General features: G+C 34.6%; 1 protein-coding gene across 4 annotated transcripts; it reads left to right on the plus strand.

Annotated features, from left to right (window-relative positions):
• The first annotated feature begins 1,484 nt into the window (after positions 1-1,484).
• Positions 1,485-6,291, plus strand: LOC109185401 (calcineurin B-like protein 1). Of its 4 annotated transcripts, XM_019335417.1 has the most exons (9): positions 1,492-1,604; positions 2,313-2,483; positions 3,338-3,420; positions 4,022-4,081; positions 4,273-4,381; positions 4,494-4,546; positions 5,283-5,363; positions 5,643-5,755; positions 5,838-6,291. In XM_019335417.1, the coding sequence occupies exons 2-9, from the start codon at positions 2,405-2,407 to the stop codon at positions 5,899-5,901; spliced, it is 642 nt and encodes a 213-aa protein (XP_019190962.1). In that variant the 5' UTR covers positions 1,492-1,604; positions 2,313-2,404; the 3' UTR covers positions 5,902-6,291. The 4 variants fall into 4 exon arrangements, with proteins under 4 accessions (XP_019190960.1, XP_019190959.1, XP_019190962.1 ...); XM_019335415.1 differs by having other exon boundaries at positions 1,485-1,604; positions 2,342-2,483; positions 5,643-6,291; XM_019335414.1 differs by having other exon boundaries at positions 1,491-1,604; positions 5,643-6,291.
• The last annotated feature ends 14,465 nt before the right edge of the window (positions 6,292-20,756 follow it).

Consider the following 20,756-nt stretch of genomic DNA (forward strand, 5'->3'; position numbering starts at 1 on the left):
TCCGACCATCACCGACTTGAACTGCTCGCCTACCCGACCTGAATCTAGACTGAGTGCAGTCTGATCGGCAGAGTGAAGAGCAGTGGCAATCGGTCTGCCCCGATCGCATCAAGTCGGGATCGAGCATCTGACCTATAAGACTTAGAGCCAAAGGCCTAGTTCTCTAAGCCAAACTTGGTGGCAGCACACCTAAAAGAATCAGGAATCTTAGGACATTTGGATGAGCTAGCTTGGGCCCCAACCTTACCCTATGCATGCGATCCACGTGCCACGCATGCTGAGAGACCGGTACTTGTCCATTCTTCCCCCAATATATACCGCATTAAATGCGGATAAGGGGGACTTTTGACATTTTAGACACTCTAACCTTTAACTCAGGAACCTTTGACCCACTATCACGTTATCCGAGCTCGATGACTTAAATCCACAGGTAAATTAAGTGAAGGGGCCGTAGTCGGAACCGTCCTTAGCACCGTATAAAGTAGTAGAAACCTGTATTTACTACATCAATTATTATTATTATTATTATTATTATTATTATTATTATTATTATTATTATTATTATTATTATTATTATAACAAATAATATGTTCATTTTCAAGAAAATGAGCCAAACATAAAAAAATATAATTTCTTAACTTTTAGTCAAACAGATAATGATAGTTTTCTGACATTCATGCCAACACCAAAAAATTAAAATATTTTTCGAAGAATGAGTTATTTTTTAGAAATAATTAAAAAAAAATTGTTTTTAGATGTCCAAACGGACTCTTAATTGATTTTTTAATGCTATTTAGAGTTCACGAAAATATTATAGACTAGTTGTTGATGTACTTAACATTATTATAAACATTAGGACTATGTGGTCTAATGGTACTCGGGTTGGACTTTCATTTGAAAGATTATGAGTTTGAGCCTCAGTAGAGGCATTATTGGTTCTTTGTGTTTCAGTAGGTTGAGAAAGTATAACTTTCACCCACTATCACATTATTATAAACTAGTATTTTCACCCTTGCGTTGCACGGAATGAAAATGTTATAATATTTATTATGTTTTCTGATGTTATCCTTGCTTGAATTCGAACAAATAATTACACAATTACCCTATGATGCAAGGGTAAAATTTTTTAGTATATATTTAGATAATAATAAAATTCAAAATGAAATTATAAACAATTCTAATATTTGAAAGTGTACACTGATTTAATTATAAAATTAGTGCAAAAGTATCACAAAATGAGAAATAGCATAAATACCAGAGTAAAATATTTGACCCTTACTCAAATAAAAAATAAAATTCCAGCTGAGTTTGGTATTTAACCAAATTTCAAAATGGTCCGTCTCCAGCGTTTCCAACTTGGTCTCCCGGTTTGGATGGAGAAGATTCAAAGGCCGTTGGGCAGCAAATCCCAGCCATCGATTAATGGACATATGAATCCCTAGCTAAAAAGACTAAATTACCAACGTACTCGCGCATTTAAATGTCACCGGCTCTCAAGGCCTCCATAAACCCCTCTGAACATCACTCTCTCTCTCTCTCTATTTTTCCCAATCTCTATTCTCTCTGCGCGTCCTGCAAAACTTTCCGGCGACTTTCGCTCATCGGTACGTTTCGAGTTTCCGGTGTTCTTTGTATGTCCTCCTATTTGAATATTCATTAATTAGGTCGTTGGGTTGGGAGGAGGTGGGGGAAGGTTTTCAACTTCACGGACGTGTATCCTAAACCGGCGAATTTCCCAAAATTTGGAAAACAAAAATTGGAAGGTTTTTCCTTGTCAGATTCGTAGTATTTTTCTGCACGTCAAATAACGTGTTCTAGAAAATTTATTGATTTGCGCATTCCGCTGATTCATTTCCATCGGAAAGAGGCGAAAGAGAAATTAAAATAGTATTATCTTTTGCGTCATTTTTTGACCTATTTTTAGAGCGTTCAGCTTTTACTTATGTCATCAATGAATTGTTCTCGTATTCTGAACATTTTTCTCTTTTTCTTCCTGTTTCTTTATTTATTTTTCTACTTTTGGTTTGGGAGTGGGGGCGGGATGGGCATGAGGGTGGATTTGGCGAAAGAATTGAAAAATAAATAATACTTTGGACGGGATCGCAATAATATGGCATTTACTCCTGCATAATACATGTGATTTCTTCTAGATTTAATATATAATCATAACGATTTAGGGGGAATCTATAGTTGTTGACTTTTCTTATTTTTATTTTTCTTTTTATTTTTATTTTGAAGATGTAATTTAATACATGAATAACTAATTGTTTCATACTTGGTTTTGTGAATACTGCACTTTTGTAATTTGCAAGGTTAAGATGGTTTTGATGATATATTGTAGTGAAGAAGCCTAGGCACTAGGCGAATCTCCAGCGTTTGGTTCCTTCCATCACAACTCCGGTAGATGGGTTGTTTTCAGTCTAAAGTAAGAAAGCAGTTTCCTGGACACGAAAACCCTGTAGTTCTTGCTTCTGAAACAGCGTGTAAGGTTTTTTTTTTTTTTTTTTTTTTTTTTTTTTTTTTTTTTCATATATCATTTTCCATTCCTTTAGCTGATTAGCTATATGAAAGGTGGTCTAATATAGCTCTGTTCAAAGTTTGTGTAAATTTTTTTGAAGTTAAATGGATCAAGCACAGGTGGTGCAATATTTAGGCCAATTTCATGTTTGAGAGGCTAGATTGAGTTATTTATTAATGAATCCTCTGGATATTGATCAAATGTATTACTGCTTGGGTTGAAGAACTGGGAAAGTTTTCTTTTATTGTAACAGTTATGCTGTCCGTATTGGGTTTGCTTGTTTGGAGTTGTGGATCAAGTAATTGGAGGTATAGGTGAAAATTTGCTGTTAGAGTTAGACACATCTAGGAGAGTCAGTTTTCTGTGATGTATCACAAAGTCCCTTGCTAGCTTTGTGTTGCAATTGTGCATGGTACACACCTGTGGCTCTGTGAGGGTCTCAATGGTGCTGATCTCTTTCTTCTTAAGCTCAGTAATAATCTCCATCTTTCGACCTTGGTCCTTAGCTGATCTAAGTGTTGTTCCACAATCTAGTTTGTCTTCCTCATTTTTATTTACTGTATCTGAGCCACACACCTCTTGTGCTTTGTATGGACTTTGAGATGTTTTTGAGCACATAGCATTATTAGTTTTGAAGAGTCAAGATGTCTATTGTTGGTTGAAGCTTCAGGCTTAACTGGTGATTATCAGTTAATATTTATGAACCTATATGCAAGGACATTACTGTTCATTAACAATAATATTCACATTTATTTTTTCTTCCAGATTTTTTTTTTCTATTCATTTAATCAACGTGTTTGCCACACTTTCTTTCTGCAGTTAGTGTTAGTGAAGTGGAAGCATTATTTGAGCTGTTCAAGAGTATCAGCAGTTCAGTGATTGATGATGGGCTGATAAACAAGGTATGTGGTTGCGGTGTACTGTTTGAGTTGGGATTACCTGATAATATGGATAACCTGTTAGGTTCTTGCTTGTTAAGTCCTGTATTATTGTGGACTTGTGGTTTAGATGCAGCAGGATTTATATGGATATTTTTCACTTGTCGGATTAGTTTTGTTGTTGACTTCCCATAGTATCACTTGGCACGGCTGTTACTAAGTTTGCATTTCTTATACTTTCTTTTTATTTTTATTCTTTATTTTTAATTGGAGTTGGATAGGTGAGTTGTTAATTGACATATTTGATAATGATATTATTGTAAAGCACATATAATTAAACAGAAATAGTGTGTCTCTAATGTTTCAAGGAAATCTTTGATAACTTATCCTGTTAGCTGTTTTTTGAGTTTATGGCCTTTCTCTCTCTCTTTTTAATTTGTTATTTGTTATTTATTTATGTGAGTTGAAATTTTTTGCAGAAGATTGTTAGTTTTACTAGACTTCAGCATGCTACATGACGTATATGTGGTCTTTGACAAGTTGAAGTTGTCTATCTTAACCCCCATTGGGCTAATGCATTGCATATTATTCTAAGTTCATGTTGGAAAACCATGTGTGTATGCAGGAAGAGTTTCAGTTGGCTTTATTCAAGAACAGAAAGAAAGAGAACCTTTTTGCTAATCGGGTATGGTACACTATGCTTTAAGAGAATGGTTTTTCTAACAATAAATTAATTTTATAATGGATAGTGAAGTATTTTAAGGTCCATAGAAAGAACTTCAGTATCATACAACTCATTCAAGTAATTGTTTAGAGTTTGTATTTGTGTAATATTAGTTTCCATTCTTATGCATAGTAAAATGGTTCTGCTTGCAGATTTTTGAACTCTTTGATGTGAAGCGAAAGGGAGTCATTGATTTTGGTGATTTTGTTAGAGGGCTTAATGTTTTCCACCCCAATGCCCCACTAGAGGATAAGATCAACTGTGAGTGAATAGAAATGCTAATATAAATCTGTACAAAGCATACTTTATTTTCTCATTTCTATGATAAAATTGAGTACATAAAATAAATTGGACTTTGGCTGTGTTATTGCAGTTTCATATAGGCTTTATGATTTGGATGGCACAGGGTTCATTGAGCGCCAAGAGGTATTTGATTCTTTTATGCTTGTTTTTTTCCTCATGCTATGCTACAAAGCATCTGCAAGGACATTATGATATTTCTTCATTGTGCACTGATGTGTGTAGTCATGTACTACTTACCCTGCCTAATGATTTGTGCCCATTTAGTTAGTAGTTCTATTGCTTCCCAGCTACTTTTTTTTCTTTGGCCAAACCCATGTTTGTAATATGTTCATCAAATTATATACCGGTTGGTTTGTGAAAAAAAAATAAAAATCATGTTCTGCGGATAGGTTCAATCCGTGATCTTTCCCCAAAAATGACTCACTGAAAGTTTTCAAGAATCATACAGGGGTGCGGTCAAGATCTACGAGTCATTAAAAAAATTATTTAATAAAGGTAATGAATATTTGATTCAAAGATTTGGAGTAATTAATATATAGTTCTAGTGAACATTTGTTACAAATGCAATGAAAATTTATGCACCAGCTCAGCATGCTTGGTGAGTTATGCCTCATGATGTGATTTAATCTTTCTAATTCCTGATAGATGGAGTATATATTGTTGGATGATCCCACTATGACAATTTTCTGGCCTTGTTTCTGACTTATTTCATTCTTGGTCTGTTTTCTTCTACATATAAGAAAAGTTTGTCACTGTAAATGGCAATGCAAGACCAAAATATGAGGTCATCTTTAGTTAATTATGTTGCTTTTGATGCAATGTATATCTAAATCCTTTGTATTATCTATAATTTTTGCAGGTTAAACAAATGTTGATAGCACTTCTGTGCGAGTCTGAAATGAAGTTGGCTGATGAGACCATTGAGATAATACTGGATAAGGTAAGTTAATGATGATAAATGAACTCAATTCCTCTTATACAATACTTTTCTGGCCTTTTCATTTCAATTGAATTATTTGACTCGTGTGTTTATGTGTATTCCTTATTACTGACTTTTGGCTTTATTGATAGAGGACATAGGTTAAGAAAATGGAAAAACAATTAGTATATTTACCTAGGCTATGGAATTCTCTGAACTTCAATGAGGAATTGAACTTGATTTTTGTACTTGGATGTGACAAGTTATAGGGCATAATGTGTTATTTATTTCTGTGGACAGACATTTTTAGAGGCAGATACGAACCAGGACGGAAAGATTGATAAATGCGAATGGCATTCTTTTGTGAACAAAAACCCTTCGTTGCTGAAGATAATGACGCTTCCATATTTAAGGTATCTCATCGCAACATTGATTTATAGATGCACAAGATTCAACCACCTGAATTTACATTTGAAGAGAGTTACTGTGATGCAGGGACATAACTACGACGTTTCCAAGCTTTGTTTTCCATTCCGAAGTTGATGAAGTTGCTACATAAGTGAGAAGTCAATCTAGTTTAGCTTTTACTGCTTATGTTTTTTTTTTTTTTTCAGCTATTCTAAGTTTTGGTCATAGGAAAGGCAGCTGTGTATGGCAACTCAAAAACTTAGTTCTCTGGAGAGTTGTGGTGGCCGAGGGCTAGCTGCTCTATTTGTAAAGTGATTCTATTTAGGCCATTGCAAGCCATGTATTGCCTGTTGATAGTGATTAGCGTAGTGAAATTGTGATGCGATTTCATGAATTTTGGCCGACACACGCAACAATAGATGTTGTGCCTTTAATAGAATTCTGAAATCTGCCTTGACTGCATGGTTTATCTATGTTAGAGTGAATATTTTGATGTACAAGTTTTCGAGAGGAAAAGAAATGTTTTAACACATTTTTGATTTAGGAGGTCCCTTCTTCCTACATTCGAATGAAAATCCTTCCTTCCTCCTGGTTTCTTCTGTGTTGGATGAACCAAACTATCATCCCTTGGCAAGAGGATGATGATGGCATTGCTTTCAAAAAATAAGCTGGGCTTTGTTGATGGAACAATCAAAAGTGTCTTAATAATTATTGCACTAATTGTGTGTTCAATTGTCATTTGCATACACTTTGCTAAACCATCTGCTAATAATGGAACCTGAAAACTGAAAATGCATTGCAATTATTGAGAATATGGTTGAGTATTGTATTTGGTTGATTGGGTATTCTAGAATGCTCTACTGAATTGATAATGAAATGGTCAGATCTTGTTCAACTTTTTCTTGTTTTTATTTGTCTAACTTCTTAAAGTTTATATTTTAAAACGAGTTAATACCCAAAATGGTCCATCGACTATGTCATAATTACCAATTTGGTCCTCAACTATGTAACTTTTACTCAATTAAGTCCTCAACTATACAATTCTTACCCAATTTAGGCCTCAACTATACAATTTTTACCCAATTTAGTCCTCTGTATTAATTTGACTGTTTGTTGACTGTTAAAAGTCGGGATAAAATTATAATTTTACAAGATTTCTCCTTCCTCTTCATTTAGTAGCGCCAAACCATGCAGCAATACACTCCGATCAGATTTCAATCGTCAAAAAATCGTTCGAAATCAAATTTATGGGCTATCCGATGCATAACCACTACTTCGATACTGACAGGTTTAGAACCCAACTGGAGCTTATTGCTACATAGTTTGGCGCTGCTAAATGAGGAGGAAGGAGAAAACTTGTAAAATTACAACTTTATTTCCACTTTTGACAGTCAACAAACAGTCAAATTGACAAAAGGACTAAATTCGGTAAAAATTGTATAGTTGAGGACTTAATTGGGTAAGAATAATAGTCGAGGATCAAATTGGTAATTACGACATAGTTGAGGGACTATTTTGGGTATTAACTCTTTTAAAACCTATAAAACCTCTATCTCGAAAATACTAAGAGGTTCTAAGTTTATACTAAATTGTATATATTGCAATATGGTGAAGTAGATATGCATGGTTCTTTGGACTTCGGTTGCTGCAAAAAATTGTTGTAGTTTAGGACATTAATCACATTATGATGCTTAAGTGCTTAACAATGGATGTATATGTTGCATTGTGAGGAGTGACCTTGTTAGGATGATTGCAGAATTATTTAATAAGAAGAAAGGAAAACTCAATCATATTGTAAAAGGGAACATGCATCATATCGAAGCTAATGAGAATGATGCATTAATGTTTATTACTGTCTCCTATGTGATCGTATGAAACAATTTTTCATTATTGTTTATACTTTGTAAATCCTCTATATTGAGCTATGAGCTATTAGCTATGGTAAATATTTATAACTCTTCTCATAAATTTTGATAGTAATTTATTGTGTTTTCTTAAGAAAAATTGAAATTTGAAGATGGAACTATAACTTGTGGATGAACTATTCAAGTTGTATGGGCTTCAAGCACTAAAGCATTTCAATAGATCAATGCCCCCTATGCCCAACCGTTATGCTATGGACCCGTGTCCAGCATGCATGCTGGACACGGCACCGTTCTCTTCCACTTTTTTTTTTTTTTTTTTTTTTTTTTTTTTTCCTAAATTCAGACCACTTTGTTATAGGAGTATATGTTCATAATTTTATCACTATATGTTCATAATTGTAAGTTCATAATGTTAGAGCTCTGTGTTCATAATTGCATAACTGTACATTCATAATTGCATAACTGTACATTCATAATTCCGTAACTGTACATTCATAATTCCGTAACTGTACATTCATAATTCAATAACTGTAAATTCATAATTTTCGAAACTCTATGTTCACAATTTTAGAACTCTATGTTCATAATTTTATCACTATATGTTCATAATTGTAAGTTTATAATGTCAGAGCTCTGTGTTCATAATTCCATAACTTACATTCATAATTCCATAACTGTACATTCATAATTCCATAACTGTACATTCATAATGCCACAAACGAATAACGCTGTTAACGGCGAGAAAAATCATCTTTTTTTAAAAAAAAAAAACTGGAAGACCGCGTTTTCCCTTAAAACGACGTTGTTTTGGACTCGTGTCCACAATGCATTGTGGACACGAGTCCACAACATAATTTGCGCCCTATGCCTCATTTTGTTATTATTGTCTTATTAATTATTAATGTGCTTGTAAATATTATATTAGTAAATTCTTGTAATATTAGAAACTTTTGAGTTGTAATTTGTTAATATTATTTTATTGCTTTTTATTTTAATTCAAAATTTTAGTCAAAATGTTTAGATTTTAAAATAAGTCTTAAAATTTTGGGTTTAGCTACCCAAACCAGAACCTAACCCAATCCGAATTACCCGAACCCGAAATAATGTATCTATATGTCGGTTCGGGCTTCGAGTATAAAAATTTCACACCCACAAATTTTGGGTACCTAAAGTTATTGTCGGGTCGAACCCGAACCTAACCCATGCCCACCCCTAGTTTCAGCTGATGTTACTTTCTTTAAAGATACCTTGTTTTCAAGAAAATGCTTCTAACAATGTCTCTACTCCAATGTTATAAGACGATTTCCTTACATACACCGTTACTATTCTTAAGTCTACTACTGGGTCTGTTTCGAGAGCTACACCTCCGGTTACACAAGTTTATTCTAGGCGGCCAAGGGAAACGATTGTGTCGTTAGTTACATAGGTGGATACTCCCCCCTTTCCAAAATCTTCGTCAAATGATCTGGATCTTCCGATTTCCCTAAGGAAAGGTAAACGTAGTTGTTGTCATCCTATCTATTCGTTTCTATCTCTTGTCCTAAGACTTTGCATCAGGCTTTGTCTCATGATGGTTGGAGGACTACTATGAAAGAGGAAATGACTGCTCTAGAGGACAATCAGACTTGGGAGTTAGTTCCTCTCCCAGCTGGTAAGTCTACTATTGGGTGCAAGTGGCTTTTGTTGTGAAAACAAATCCGGATGGTTCAATGGCTAGGTTGAAGGCGCGATTGGTAGCCTAGGGGCATGCTCAAACATATGGAGTATACTACACATAGACTTTTTCTCTTGTACCCAGGTTAACATCTGTTCGTATATTTATTTCTTTAGCTGTAGTTAATCATTGGCCGTTGTATCAGCTGGATGTTAAGAATGCCTTTTTGCATGGTGAATTGTCTGCGGAAGTTTATATGGAGCAACCACTTGGATTTGTTGCTCAGGGGGAGTATGTGAAAGTGTGTAGACTGGAAAAGTCTTTATATGGCTTGAAACAGTCTCTAAGAGCGTGGTTTGAGAGGTTTAGTAGTGTCATTGTTGATTTTAGTAGTGTATGTTGATGACATAGTGATCACATGTAGTGATGTAGGAAAAATTGAAGCTCTCAAGTCTTTTCTCAAAGAGAACTTTCATACAAAGGATTTGGGAATCATGAAGTACTTTCTAGGTATTGGAGTTGCCCGCTCTAAGAAAGGTATAATTCTATCGTAGAGGAAGTATGTGTTGGATCTTCCAAGTCTTTTCTCAAAGGGAAGTTTCATACAAAGGATTTGGGAATCTTGAAGTACTTCTTGGGTATTGCAGTTGCCGCTCTAAGAAAGGTATAATTCTCTCGTATAGGAAGTATGTGTTGGATCTTTTAAAAGATACTGGGTTGCAAGAGTTAAAGCTTTGTGAGACACCCATGGATCAAAGTATCAAGCTCATTGCTGGTGTAGGGGAGCTACTTGATGATCCCGAAATGTATAGGAGGTTAGTGGGAAAGCTAAACTCTCTCACTATTACCCGGTCATATATTACTTTCTCGGTAAGTGTGGTAAGTTAATTCAGGGAGGCTCCTACTCAGATTCATTGGAATGCAGCCGTTCAGGTTGAGAAATACCTAAAGAGGGCTCCTGGAAAAGTGATCTTATATGCTAGTCGAGGGTATACGAATGTTGAGGTATTTTTTTTGATGATGATTGAGCTTGATCACCGAGTGGTAGAAGGTACACAATAGAGTGTTGTGTGTTCATGGGGGTAATTTGGTCTCGTGAAAGAGTAAGTGACAAAATGCATTTGATTGTGGGGTGTTTTAAGGGGGTTAATTGTGTGTATTTGTGCCTTTTTGGGTGTATTTTATAGGTATTATACTCAAGGTGCTTAAATTGTAAGATGAGGAATAATTGTGGGGTGCACTTGTTCATTATGCCTAAAAGACGATTAGAACTAAATCGAGAAAAACTACTATTGTCAATAACTAAATTAGGTATTAACTCTTTTTTCTTCAAAAATATTACACTTTCCTTTATAAGTAACAAATTAAATACTTTATTCATTATTAGTATTACATTTTTTGATATAAATATTACATTTTCATCTTATCGTGATCCATCTCACGAATACTGATCTGTACGATCTCATAGGAGAGTCACTCCAAGATTTGGGAGGAGTTCAAGGGAAATCAAGAGGCCCATGTCTAAATAAACCTCTCCAAGACTGCTTACGAGTTCCTAGGTATAGTTTCGAATGTTGGTTTAGACACGTTGGTATTTGCACACATTGCTACCTTTGGTGTATATCCTTAGCCCTAGATTGGATCTAGCTTCCCTCGGATCTTAAACAATGTTATTGATTCGTTCCCCCTTCAGTTGGAGCACATTGAATCCGTATAAGTAGGATGAGCAGATATTTGCTAGGATCGGAAACGATAATAAGTAGTTGTGTAAATTCAATCATGGGGATTGCCACTATTTTCCTTCATGATACTAGTTCTCTACCTCGACCACGACGAACATTTGACATGCACACTTTTGATTAATAACCACTAACAAGAATTTATTCACTCCTATTAAGGGTGCGTTTGTAAATTCGAAAAATGATTTCTGCAAATGAAAAATATTTGACTAGAGGGGGGAAATGGAAGTCAATGAAAAATAGGGGTGTGGTCAATGAAAAATAAAAGAGATTTTCCTGAAAATGACTTTCCTTTTTTTTTTTTTTTTTTTTTTTTTGGACCAAGCCAATCACCCGCCACCGCCGTCACCACCACCATCATTGTATATTTTAAATATTTCAAATTAAAAATAATTATATTCATTTTTTTAGAAAATGAACCAAACACACTAAAACAACTTTTTGGAATACAACCAAACACTAAAACGGAAAATATTTTTCAAAAAATAACTCATTTTCGTGCGACCAAACGCACCCTAAATTTATTAAGGTACGCATCGTACTTGGCTTTTGATGAACAAATGATTATTAATTAATTATATACTGTACTTGAGAAATACATGAGAATCAGTGATGAGATTTCTTATCTCATTTTCAAGGATTCAAATTGTCAATATCTTATACTATCTCTGCCTCGTCCTATATTATGTCTCTGGTTCAATTAACGAGATTTAACTGAAGTTATTTTAATTAAATATTTTATAATGTTAAATTTAATATTAGTATATAAAAGTTGTATATTTAGAAAATTACATTAAAAGTTTTATTAAAGACAAAAAATTAAATTTAAAAATATTAAAAATACTAATGAAAATAAATAAAGAAGAAAGAATTTGTTTAACTAATGAATAGTAGGTATGATATGAAAAATATGACAGAAACAGTATTATTCAAAGGAGCTAACTTCTCTTTGTCAATTTCCCTTTTTCTTTTTAGCCTAATCAATCATACGTATGAGCGACAAAAAGGGCACGGGATGTCACCTATCAATCTTAATCCTAATGTTTTATAATATATACTTTTCTTCCTTCCAGAACAAGAGTTTTTATGTTAGATTCTTTACGAATTCTTAAATATTTAACACTGTACTACAAAACAATTTACAGGTATTTTCAGTTACATTGCAGAACAAAAACTATACTAGACAAACGAATAAAACAGCTCCACCGCGCATGAGAGTATGTATGTATTGGATTATATGATAACAATTTCTTAGGAAAAAAAGTTAAAGAACCAATCTCAACCTTACATCTGGAAAAATTGGATAGATCAATCATGTCTTACTTTTTTTTTTTTTAAAAAAAAAATATGGTGCCATTTTTGTAATTATCACAAATTTTACTATGTAAACTTGAACACTAAAATCTACAATTTTCATAATTTTTCAGGTTTGCACATTTAGTAATAATATTTTGCACATTTGGTATTAAAAGATTCCACTTGCAAAAATGTGAAAGTACATTGCACATTTAGTATTAAAAGTTTATTACAATGTTTTTGGTTTTATTTGGTTTAGTGGTTCTCTTTTTATTGCTTAGCATCTAGCATTGGTTTATATTTAAAATTTAGTTTTTTCATTGATTTTATAAAATTTAATTTAAGACATTTGCATATTTAGTTGGTAAAGATTGCATATTTAAATGTTCAAGTTTGCATAGTGAAGTTGATGATGATAATTACGAAAATGTCACTGCGTTTTTTTTTTTTTTTTTTTTTTTTTTTTTTTTTTTTTATAAATTGAATAGAACTATTGAATTTGTACATATGTAAGGCTGGGATTTGTTCTTACAACAAATCATGTGTAATTAAAAAAACGAGGTGCATTTTTCGTAAATAACTCAAACTTTGAGCACAAGTAACATGTGTTAAAACTTAAAAGTGCAAGTAACATGTTCAAGTGTGGATGTAAAATCACTTAAAAGTGCACAATTTATACTTAATAACGAAAATAATTTACCTTTTCACATTGGTGCATTTAATAATAACGTTTGGTGTAACTAATGATATTGTTAGATGCACTTAATATTGTTGCTTGGGGTACATTATATTGTTGCATTTTTAATACATTTTACTTGCACTTTGTTGCACTCTATGAAACTGTTAATTACACTTTTAGTACAATTTACTTGCACTTTTATACCACATTATGCTTTAAAAAAAAAATTGTTTATGGTCGATCATTCTTTTCAAAAGGTTGAACCCCAACCCTAAAAGCCCCCCACACCCCGGCCCGACAGGGCATATGCGCACAAGGAGCCCCTCTCACTTTGAGAGGTTGCTCCCACACTGCCGCGCTAGTGAGACTCGGTCCCTGGTCATTCTTTCTAACTTTCAGCTCTATGACCAGTTTGCTTATGATCAATCATATTTTTATAGGTGGACCACTGTGACTGGTTCTAATTATTTTTTATTTTTTTATTATTTTTTTTGAAACAGATGGTTCTAAATCTTAAATTCTTAATTATAAAGTGCACAAGTATTCATCAAATTTACAGTTAATACACTTGTAATTAACTAATTATTACTCATTCAACAAAAGTACAAAACTTATTGAGTCGCTGGCTCACTGCCAATTTGCCAACTAATCTCTTCTTCATATTTATTATAATATAGGTGACGGGGCAGTGACTCTGATTTCTGATTTCTTGTTAAGTTTAGGTGAAATTAATAAATTATAATCTCAAATTTTATAGATATTATTGACAAATTATTATTAATAATATACCTTCTGTAAAAAGTATTAGTACGTATTGATTAGTATTGTAGACTTTATAATAATAATAATAATAATAATAATAATAATAATAATAATAATAATAATAATAATAATAATAATATAGTTTCTGTTTTAGCTTCGTTCAATTTAACAACAATATAATAACTCGTGATTGTTTGATTCATATATATATATATATATATATATATATATATATATATATATATATATATATATATATATATATATATATATATATATATATAGAAGAGCGCTCATATGCGGCGGGGTCTTACCGTGCGGCGGTGGTCAAATTCCAGAATACACCAACAGTGTTAACAATATGCACCAATAGTGTAATAAAAACACACCACAATGAAATGCAATAAAACATCACAAAATACACAACAGACTCAAAAAAAATACACCATATAACTCACCACCCCCAATGGTGTATTTCCGAACAGTGTATGATGTTTTTACTCACACCTAATGGTGTGTTTGGTGATGCAGGACTCTGTTTACTGTTTTGTGTGGTATATTTTCCTAACTTGATGGTGCATATTTGTTGAACTATTGGTGTTGCCGCACCGTAAGAAATAACCGCACCGTAAGACACTGTCGCACCTGAACCCGCCTATATATATATATATATATATATATATATATATATATATATATATATATATATATATTCTTATATTACCTAGTTAAGAATTTGTATTATCATTCTTTCCAAGCAAGCCATACGGAAAAGAAAGGGGATGGGAAGAGGGGGGGGGGGGGGTGGGGGGTGGAATGACATGATATATTATCCCATGATATTTGTACATATATGTAATGGAAATTACAATAATATTAGTGTAAAATCCCAACAAGGTCTCCCACAATTAGGGTTTTAGGTACATAGGTAGTGTCAATAAAAAAGTTTCAAAATCTCTATGTTTTTGACTCCATGCTGACACGACCATACATGACTTTCTATATATTATTATTTGATTTGATATTTTCCTTAAAAAGTGAGTTTTATATAATTCTATTTATAAGTTACGTGACAAAGATTCAATCATAATATAATATGGTAAAAATCTTGTATTTAATTTATTAGTTATATTGGAAAGTGAACTACTGTTGAAAAAAAATACAATTTCTATAAAAAAATACAGAGTATTAAACTTTCACTTATAAGTATTCTCTTATAACTAATAAAAACTTTATTTGTGACTAGTGTATTACATTTTTTAATATAAGTATTACACTTATACATTGACCGGATCCAATCCGTTTCATGAATAATGATTCGTAAGATCGGTCTGTAACCCATATAATATTCTTTATAATTGAATCTCAATCAATCACATAATTTATAGACAAAACGACTTACCTAATTATTAAAATTTTCCTAAACGGGAGGATGCCATTGCTGACGAGCTACATGATCTTCAACCTCCCGTTCCAATTCAATCCTTCCATCATAAGTTACAGTGATAACAATTCTGAACCTGGGAATTTCAGAACATATAGCACTCACCCTCGCTAGGAAACTGCAGAAGACATCGAAGAGCCAGGAAGAGCAAGAAGAACCTAAGACGACAACCATGTAAACGTACCAAAACAACGTCTGTGGCAACCCCAAGGATCCCAAGAACAGCAAACCTAGGGAGGTCGAAAAACTCCCGACATCGATGCGTATATGCACCCCGTTGATCGGACAATTCAGTGGAACGTTAACCGAGGTGACGGCGAATGTTAACGCAAGCAGAATAAGAAGAATGAGCTTGGGAGGAGATGGATGCCAAAGGTTTATAATCATGGCAGGTGGATCAAGCTCAGAAGAGGAAGTGAACATGGATTTGGATAGGTTTATTAGGAGTAACACAACATGTCTGACATCAATATACTGCATTTTGTTAACGTTTGTAGGTAGTAGTAGTATTTCAAATGTTTCTCTCCGACCAAGAACTTGTATGCTTCATATAGTAGGGGCCAACTGAATTGCTTGTGAATATATATATGCTCTTTGGTGAAGTGTGTTTCGTGACTTTTGTCTGAATGCATGCTCATAGTCTTTTAATTTGTTTCATTTTCAATCCTATTTGTCTGAATGTATGCTCATAGTCTTTTATTTCATTTTCAATCCTTTCGTTTTCGGAGGATGTTTTACAGTAGAGGCCGGTTAGAACCGGCCATTTGGCACTATATTAAGGAACTGGAAAATGTTTTATTATATTAGTTGGTTTCATTTTTATTTCCTTACTATTAAGACTTTTTATTTGTGGTAGGCTAGGTCATAGGGATGGCAATGGGTCGGGTGTGGGTCGGGGAGGACTACATCCATCACCCGACCCACCTTATATTTTCTCCACCCACCCCCATCTCCAACCCGCATCGGGTGGACTTTTTTAGAACCCACCCCCACCCCCACCAATCGTTATATCCTACACCACGGCGCACATAGCACTGTGCGCCGCGCGCCTCCCAAAACGACGTCGTTTTGGGGTAGTGTTGGGAGGCGCAGTAGGAAGTTGCTGAGATTATGTGTATTTGTTCACAACGTTATGTGTATTTGTTCACAACGTTATGTGTATTGGTTCATACAGTTATGTGTATTTTTTATACAATTATGTACATCCGAATCAGAAAATTTGTGTCTATTATGTTAAGAGTTGATGTGTATTATGTTAAAAGTTTATGTTTATTATGTATTATGTTAGATTATGTGTATTATCTTTTAAAAAGAGTATGTATATTTTGTTATATAATTATGTACATTCATGTATAACATTATGTGTATTCTAGTATAACATTATGTACATTCTTGAACAGCGGATTTTTTTTTTAAGAAAAAACTACAGCCATTCACTGGGGCGGGAAATTTCAAAAAAAAAAATAATAATTAAAACGACGTCGTTTTGCATCTGGGCGCATAGTGCAACGCGTGCCGTGGTGTAGGATATAAATTGCCCACCCCCATCGGGTGCGGGTGCCCACTACGGGTACCCACCACTTATCATCTTATTATGTTTTTAAAAAAATAATATTTAAATTATTTGCACATAATAAAAAAATAGAATCCATTAGTGTGATACTAAAACATAAATAATGGAAATATTTAAATATAATAACTAAATTGTTAATTTTTAAAAATAAACTTAGTAGTTTTGATATAAAAAATAGTAAAAAGATACACGAAGTTATATGAACTATTATAAATAACTACATACTAGTACTTATTTTACTATTATATATATACGCACATACACATGGTGGGTCGGGTGGGGTTTTAGGCGGGTCTTGTACATAGAACCCGAATCCAACCCGACCCACCGCGGGTTTTCTTTTTTAAGACCCACCCCGACCCACCACCCACCATCACCCAAAAAAACCCGATCCATGCGAGGTGGATTCGGGTAGATATCCACGGGTCGGATTGCAATTGCCATCCCTAGGCTAGGATTCTATTCTTGTACTTGTTAACCGTGCATTTCCATTTAATACTGTCACCACATCATTTTCGGCGAATCCTTTGCCGGTCAGTTCAAGAGAGACATGGACTCAACAGGATCAAACGATCCTCTCCATGCTAATCTCTTCGCTTTCTAAGGAAGTGATACATATTGTTATTGGTAAAACGACATCCAGACAAGTTTGGCAATCCATTGAAAGCCATCTTTGATCATCAACCTGTGCCCAGGCACTTCGTCTTCTCGGGCAACTTCAGGCTCTTCGGCAGGGAATATGTCAGACTATCTTGGTCGAGCACAGGTTCTTGTAGAGGATCTTACCTTGGTTGGTCGTTCTGTCAATTTCCTTGGATGATCAGAATTTGTATGTTTTTCACGGGTTACGTCCGGAGTTTCGCCCACTGGTGGCGACATTGACGAAAGGAGATCCAGTTACTCTGACTAAACTTGTTGACTTTCTTGGTGCCCACCAGGAGTTTATATGTGTGGATGATGATGCTTTTGGTGGTGGCGCCACCGGTCCTACGGCAAATGGCAGCGCGATGTAGTGGTCGAACAAGTGGTCGACAGTTTCCGTAGGGACGCGGTGGTGGGCAGTGCAGTGGTGGACAGCCTTATGTGACGCAGTGTCAAATTTGCAACACTCAAGCTCATATGGCTACAACCTATTTTCAACGGTATAATCAAGATCCAGTTAGCGCGGTTAACGAACCAAACATAAACGAACAGAGGTTGTTCGTGTTCGTTTGTTAAGGTTTTTGGAGTGTTCGTGTTTGTGTTCGTGTTTGTGTTCGTTTGTTAAGGTTTTTGGAAATCATGTTCGTGTTCAATTCGTTTGTTAAGCGTTCATTAGTGTTTGTTAACGTTCGCGAACACGTTCACGAACATGTTCGTTAACATTAACAAACACGTTCACGAACATGTTTGTTAGCAAGCACGTTCATGAACATGTTCATTAATATTTGTGAACATGTTCATTCACGTTCATAAACACGTTCGTGAATGCTTATAACCAAACATATGAACATGTTCATGATCACAATTCATTCATAAACAAGAAATAATATGCGTTCACGAAAAATAACCAAACAAGTAACACAACTACAAAGAGAATACAAACAAATATTGAACGAACACAAACGAGCTCGTTCGCGAACATTATTAAATGAACACTAAACGAGCTTGTTCGCGAACATTATTAAACGAACACAAACGAGCTTGTTCACGATCTCTTAGCAAACGAGCTTACAACTGTTCAGACTCTGTTCCTTTATAAACCGAGCTCTAAATTTTGTTTGTTAATGTTCGTTTATCTTAATAAGCGAACATAAACGAACGCTTACCGAACACGAACACGAGTAGTTTACCGAAAGCTCTGTTCGCTAACACCCCTAATCCCAATCCTCAAGCTCATATGGTTTATCAAGCGGATGATGTTGGTTTTGTTGGTCCGCATAATTGGTTTCTTAACACTGGGGCCACTAATCACATCCCTCGGGATGCTTCTGTGATGTCCTCTACAGCCAACTATAATGGTTCTGACATGCTTCGTGTTGGAAACGATTCAGGTTTACCTATAGCTATTATTGGTGTTGGTCATGCTTCGTTTACCACTGAGTCACGTTCCTTTAAATTACCTAATTACATGTTCATGATCTTTCTGTGTAATTATTAACTATTCAAAAGTTTGCCAGTGATAACGATGTCTTCTTTTAGTTTCACCCTCACTTTTTTCTTGTAAAGGATCCTATAACCAAAGCGGTGCTCTTCAAAGTCCAGACTTCATGTGGTCTCTACACGTGGCCCATATATGTCTCATTCCAATTCCGTTGTGTACATTGCTGCTTGTGCTTCAGCTTTGGTCTGGCACAATAGTTTGGGGCATCCGCATCATCGTGTCTTGAGTCAAATTCTGAAGTCGTGTTCTATTAGTTTGACAAGAGGTCAAAAGATTAGGAGTTTGAAGCTAAGTCCCGAGTTTTTATCGTTCTCAAAGGATGGCAAATTTGAAAGTGTTAAATTGATTTGAGCTAAGGAATAAGATTCATGCTAATCACATACATGTTCACGCAAGCTTGTTGTTCAAGAATTGTAGTTGTAGAAGGCAAAGAGTAAAACAAGTGAATTAATTCAATTAAAGAAAGCTGGGAATGGAATTGTTCATCTATCACATGATGCTTCTAGTGTCTTAAGTTAAGGTTGTGACATTGCAATTGAGTGACTCAAGTGAGGCTTTACAAATGCCTTTCACCTCTCGGTTTACTAAGCCTCTTCTTGGTATACAACACCTTTAAGTGACTATGATCCTAAGAAACATTTCATCAAACACTTGGTCTTCACCTCATTCCTAACTTAGGCCTTTCAGGACTTAAAACAAGGAAACACAAAGTGTGAGAGGCTAGAGAGAGAAAAACCTAGCTAGCACTAAGTTGTGTCAACTAGCAAATGATAGATGATGTCACTAAAATATCTAATCTAGCCTTAAATAGCTTTTCCCTCCAAAATTACACTTGAATTTCGCGCTGCCTTGAATCCATGAGCCCTCCACGAGCCCTTCACGCTCGTGAATCACACACTTAAACCATCCGGCTTTCCTCTCCACGATCTTGGATTCTACTCGTGGAATCATTCTGATCTGTTTTGGGGTCCTCCGATTATTGTAATTTTGCCAAGTTTAGTACTAAACTTTCAAATTGACCACTCATGGTCCTTCAACTTTTAAATTGTTACCATCTGATCTGAGGTCCAAGTTAACCACCCATGATCCAACTATCAAATTTTAACTAGCCACGGTCTTTACAGGAGGACCATAACTAGTTAAATTTTAAAACTTGAAAGATCATGAGTGATTAACTTAGATCACGAATGGTAACAATTTCAATGTGAAAATTTATGACTAAAAATCACTATATTTGGAGGACTTTATATAGCATTAACTCTTATGACTAAAAATCACTATATTTGGAGGACTTTATATAGCATTAACTCTTACATGAACAACTTAGACACTTTATTTTTTTTGGTGTCAACCACACATTGTGGTCCGGGTCTTCTCTATCCGTTTGACGGTCCACGGTCCAAGTTCACCCAATTCGCTCCGAGAGGCACAGAAGCTGGCCCAAAAGGAATTGTCACTTGTGAAAATTGAACCCAGATTATTCCGAAATTCTTCCCCACAAAGAGAGCTCATTTGCCACTTGAGCTATCCTGTTGGGTTTGAAAGTTTTATCTTTAATTATTCATTCTTTTTTCTTTTCAATTTGTTAATTACTACTCCGTAAGAAATTAATTTTTATAATATATATAAAACTCACTTTTATTTTATCCAATAGTATCCCCGTCAATAGAAGATAAATACTTTTATTTAAGTGGATCCTCTAGCACTTCCAATGCATTATGAGTTTATGACTCATAATTAATCATCAACAAACTTGTGTGCACTTATTTTTATCTAGTGAAATATGCCTCACTATAGAACTCAAACCTTAATTTAAAGAATCAGCTTTGTGAGTTTATGTTAGGTGGAGAG

This window comes from Ipomoea nil, unplaced genomic scaffold (assembly GCF_001879475.1).
Source record: "Ipomoea nil cultivar Tokyo-kokei standard unplaced genomic scaffold, Asagao_1.1 scaffold1317, whole genome shotgun sequence".
NCBI classification, from domain to species: Eukaryota; Viridiplantae; Streptophyta; class Magnoliopsida; order Solanales; family Convolvulaceae; genus Ipomoea; species Ipomoea nil.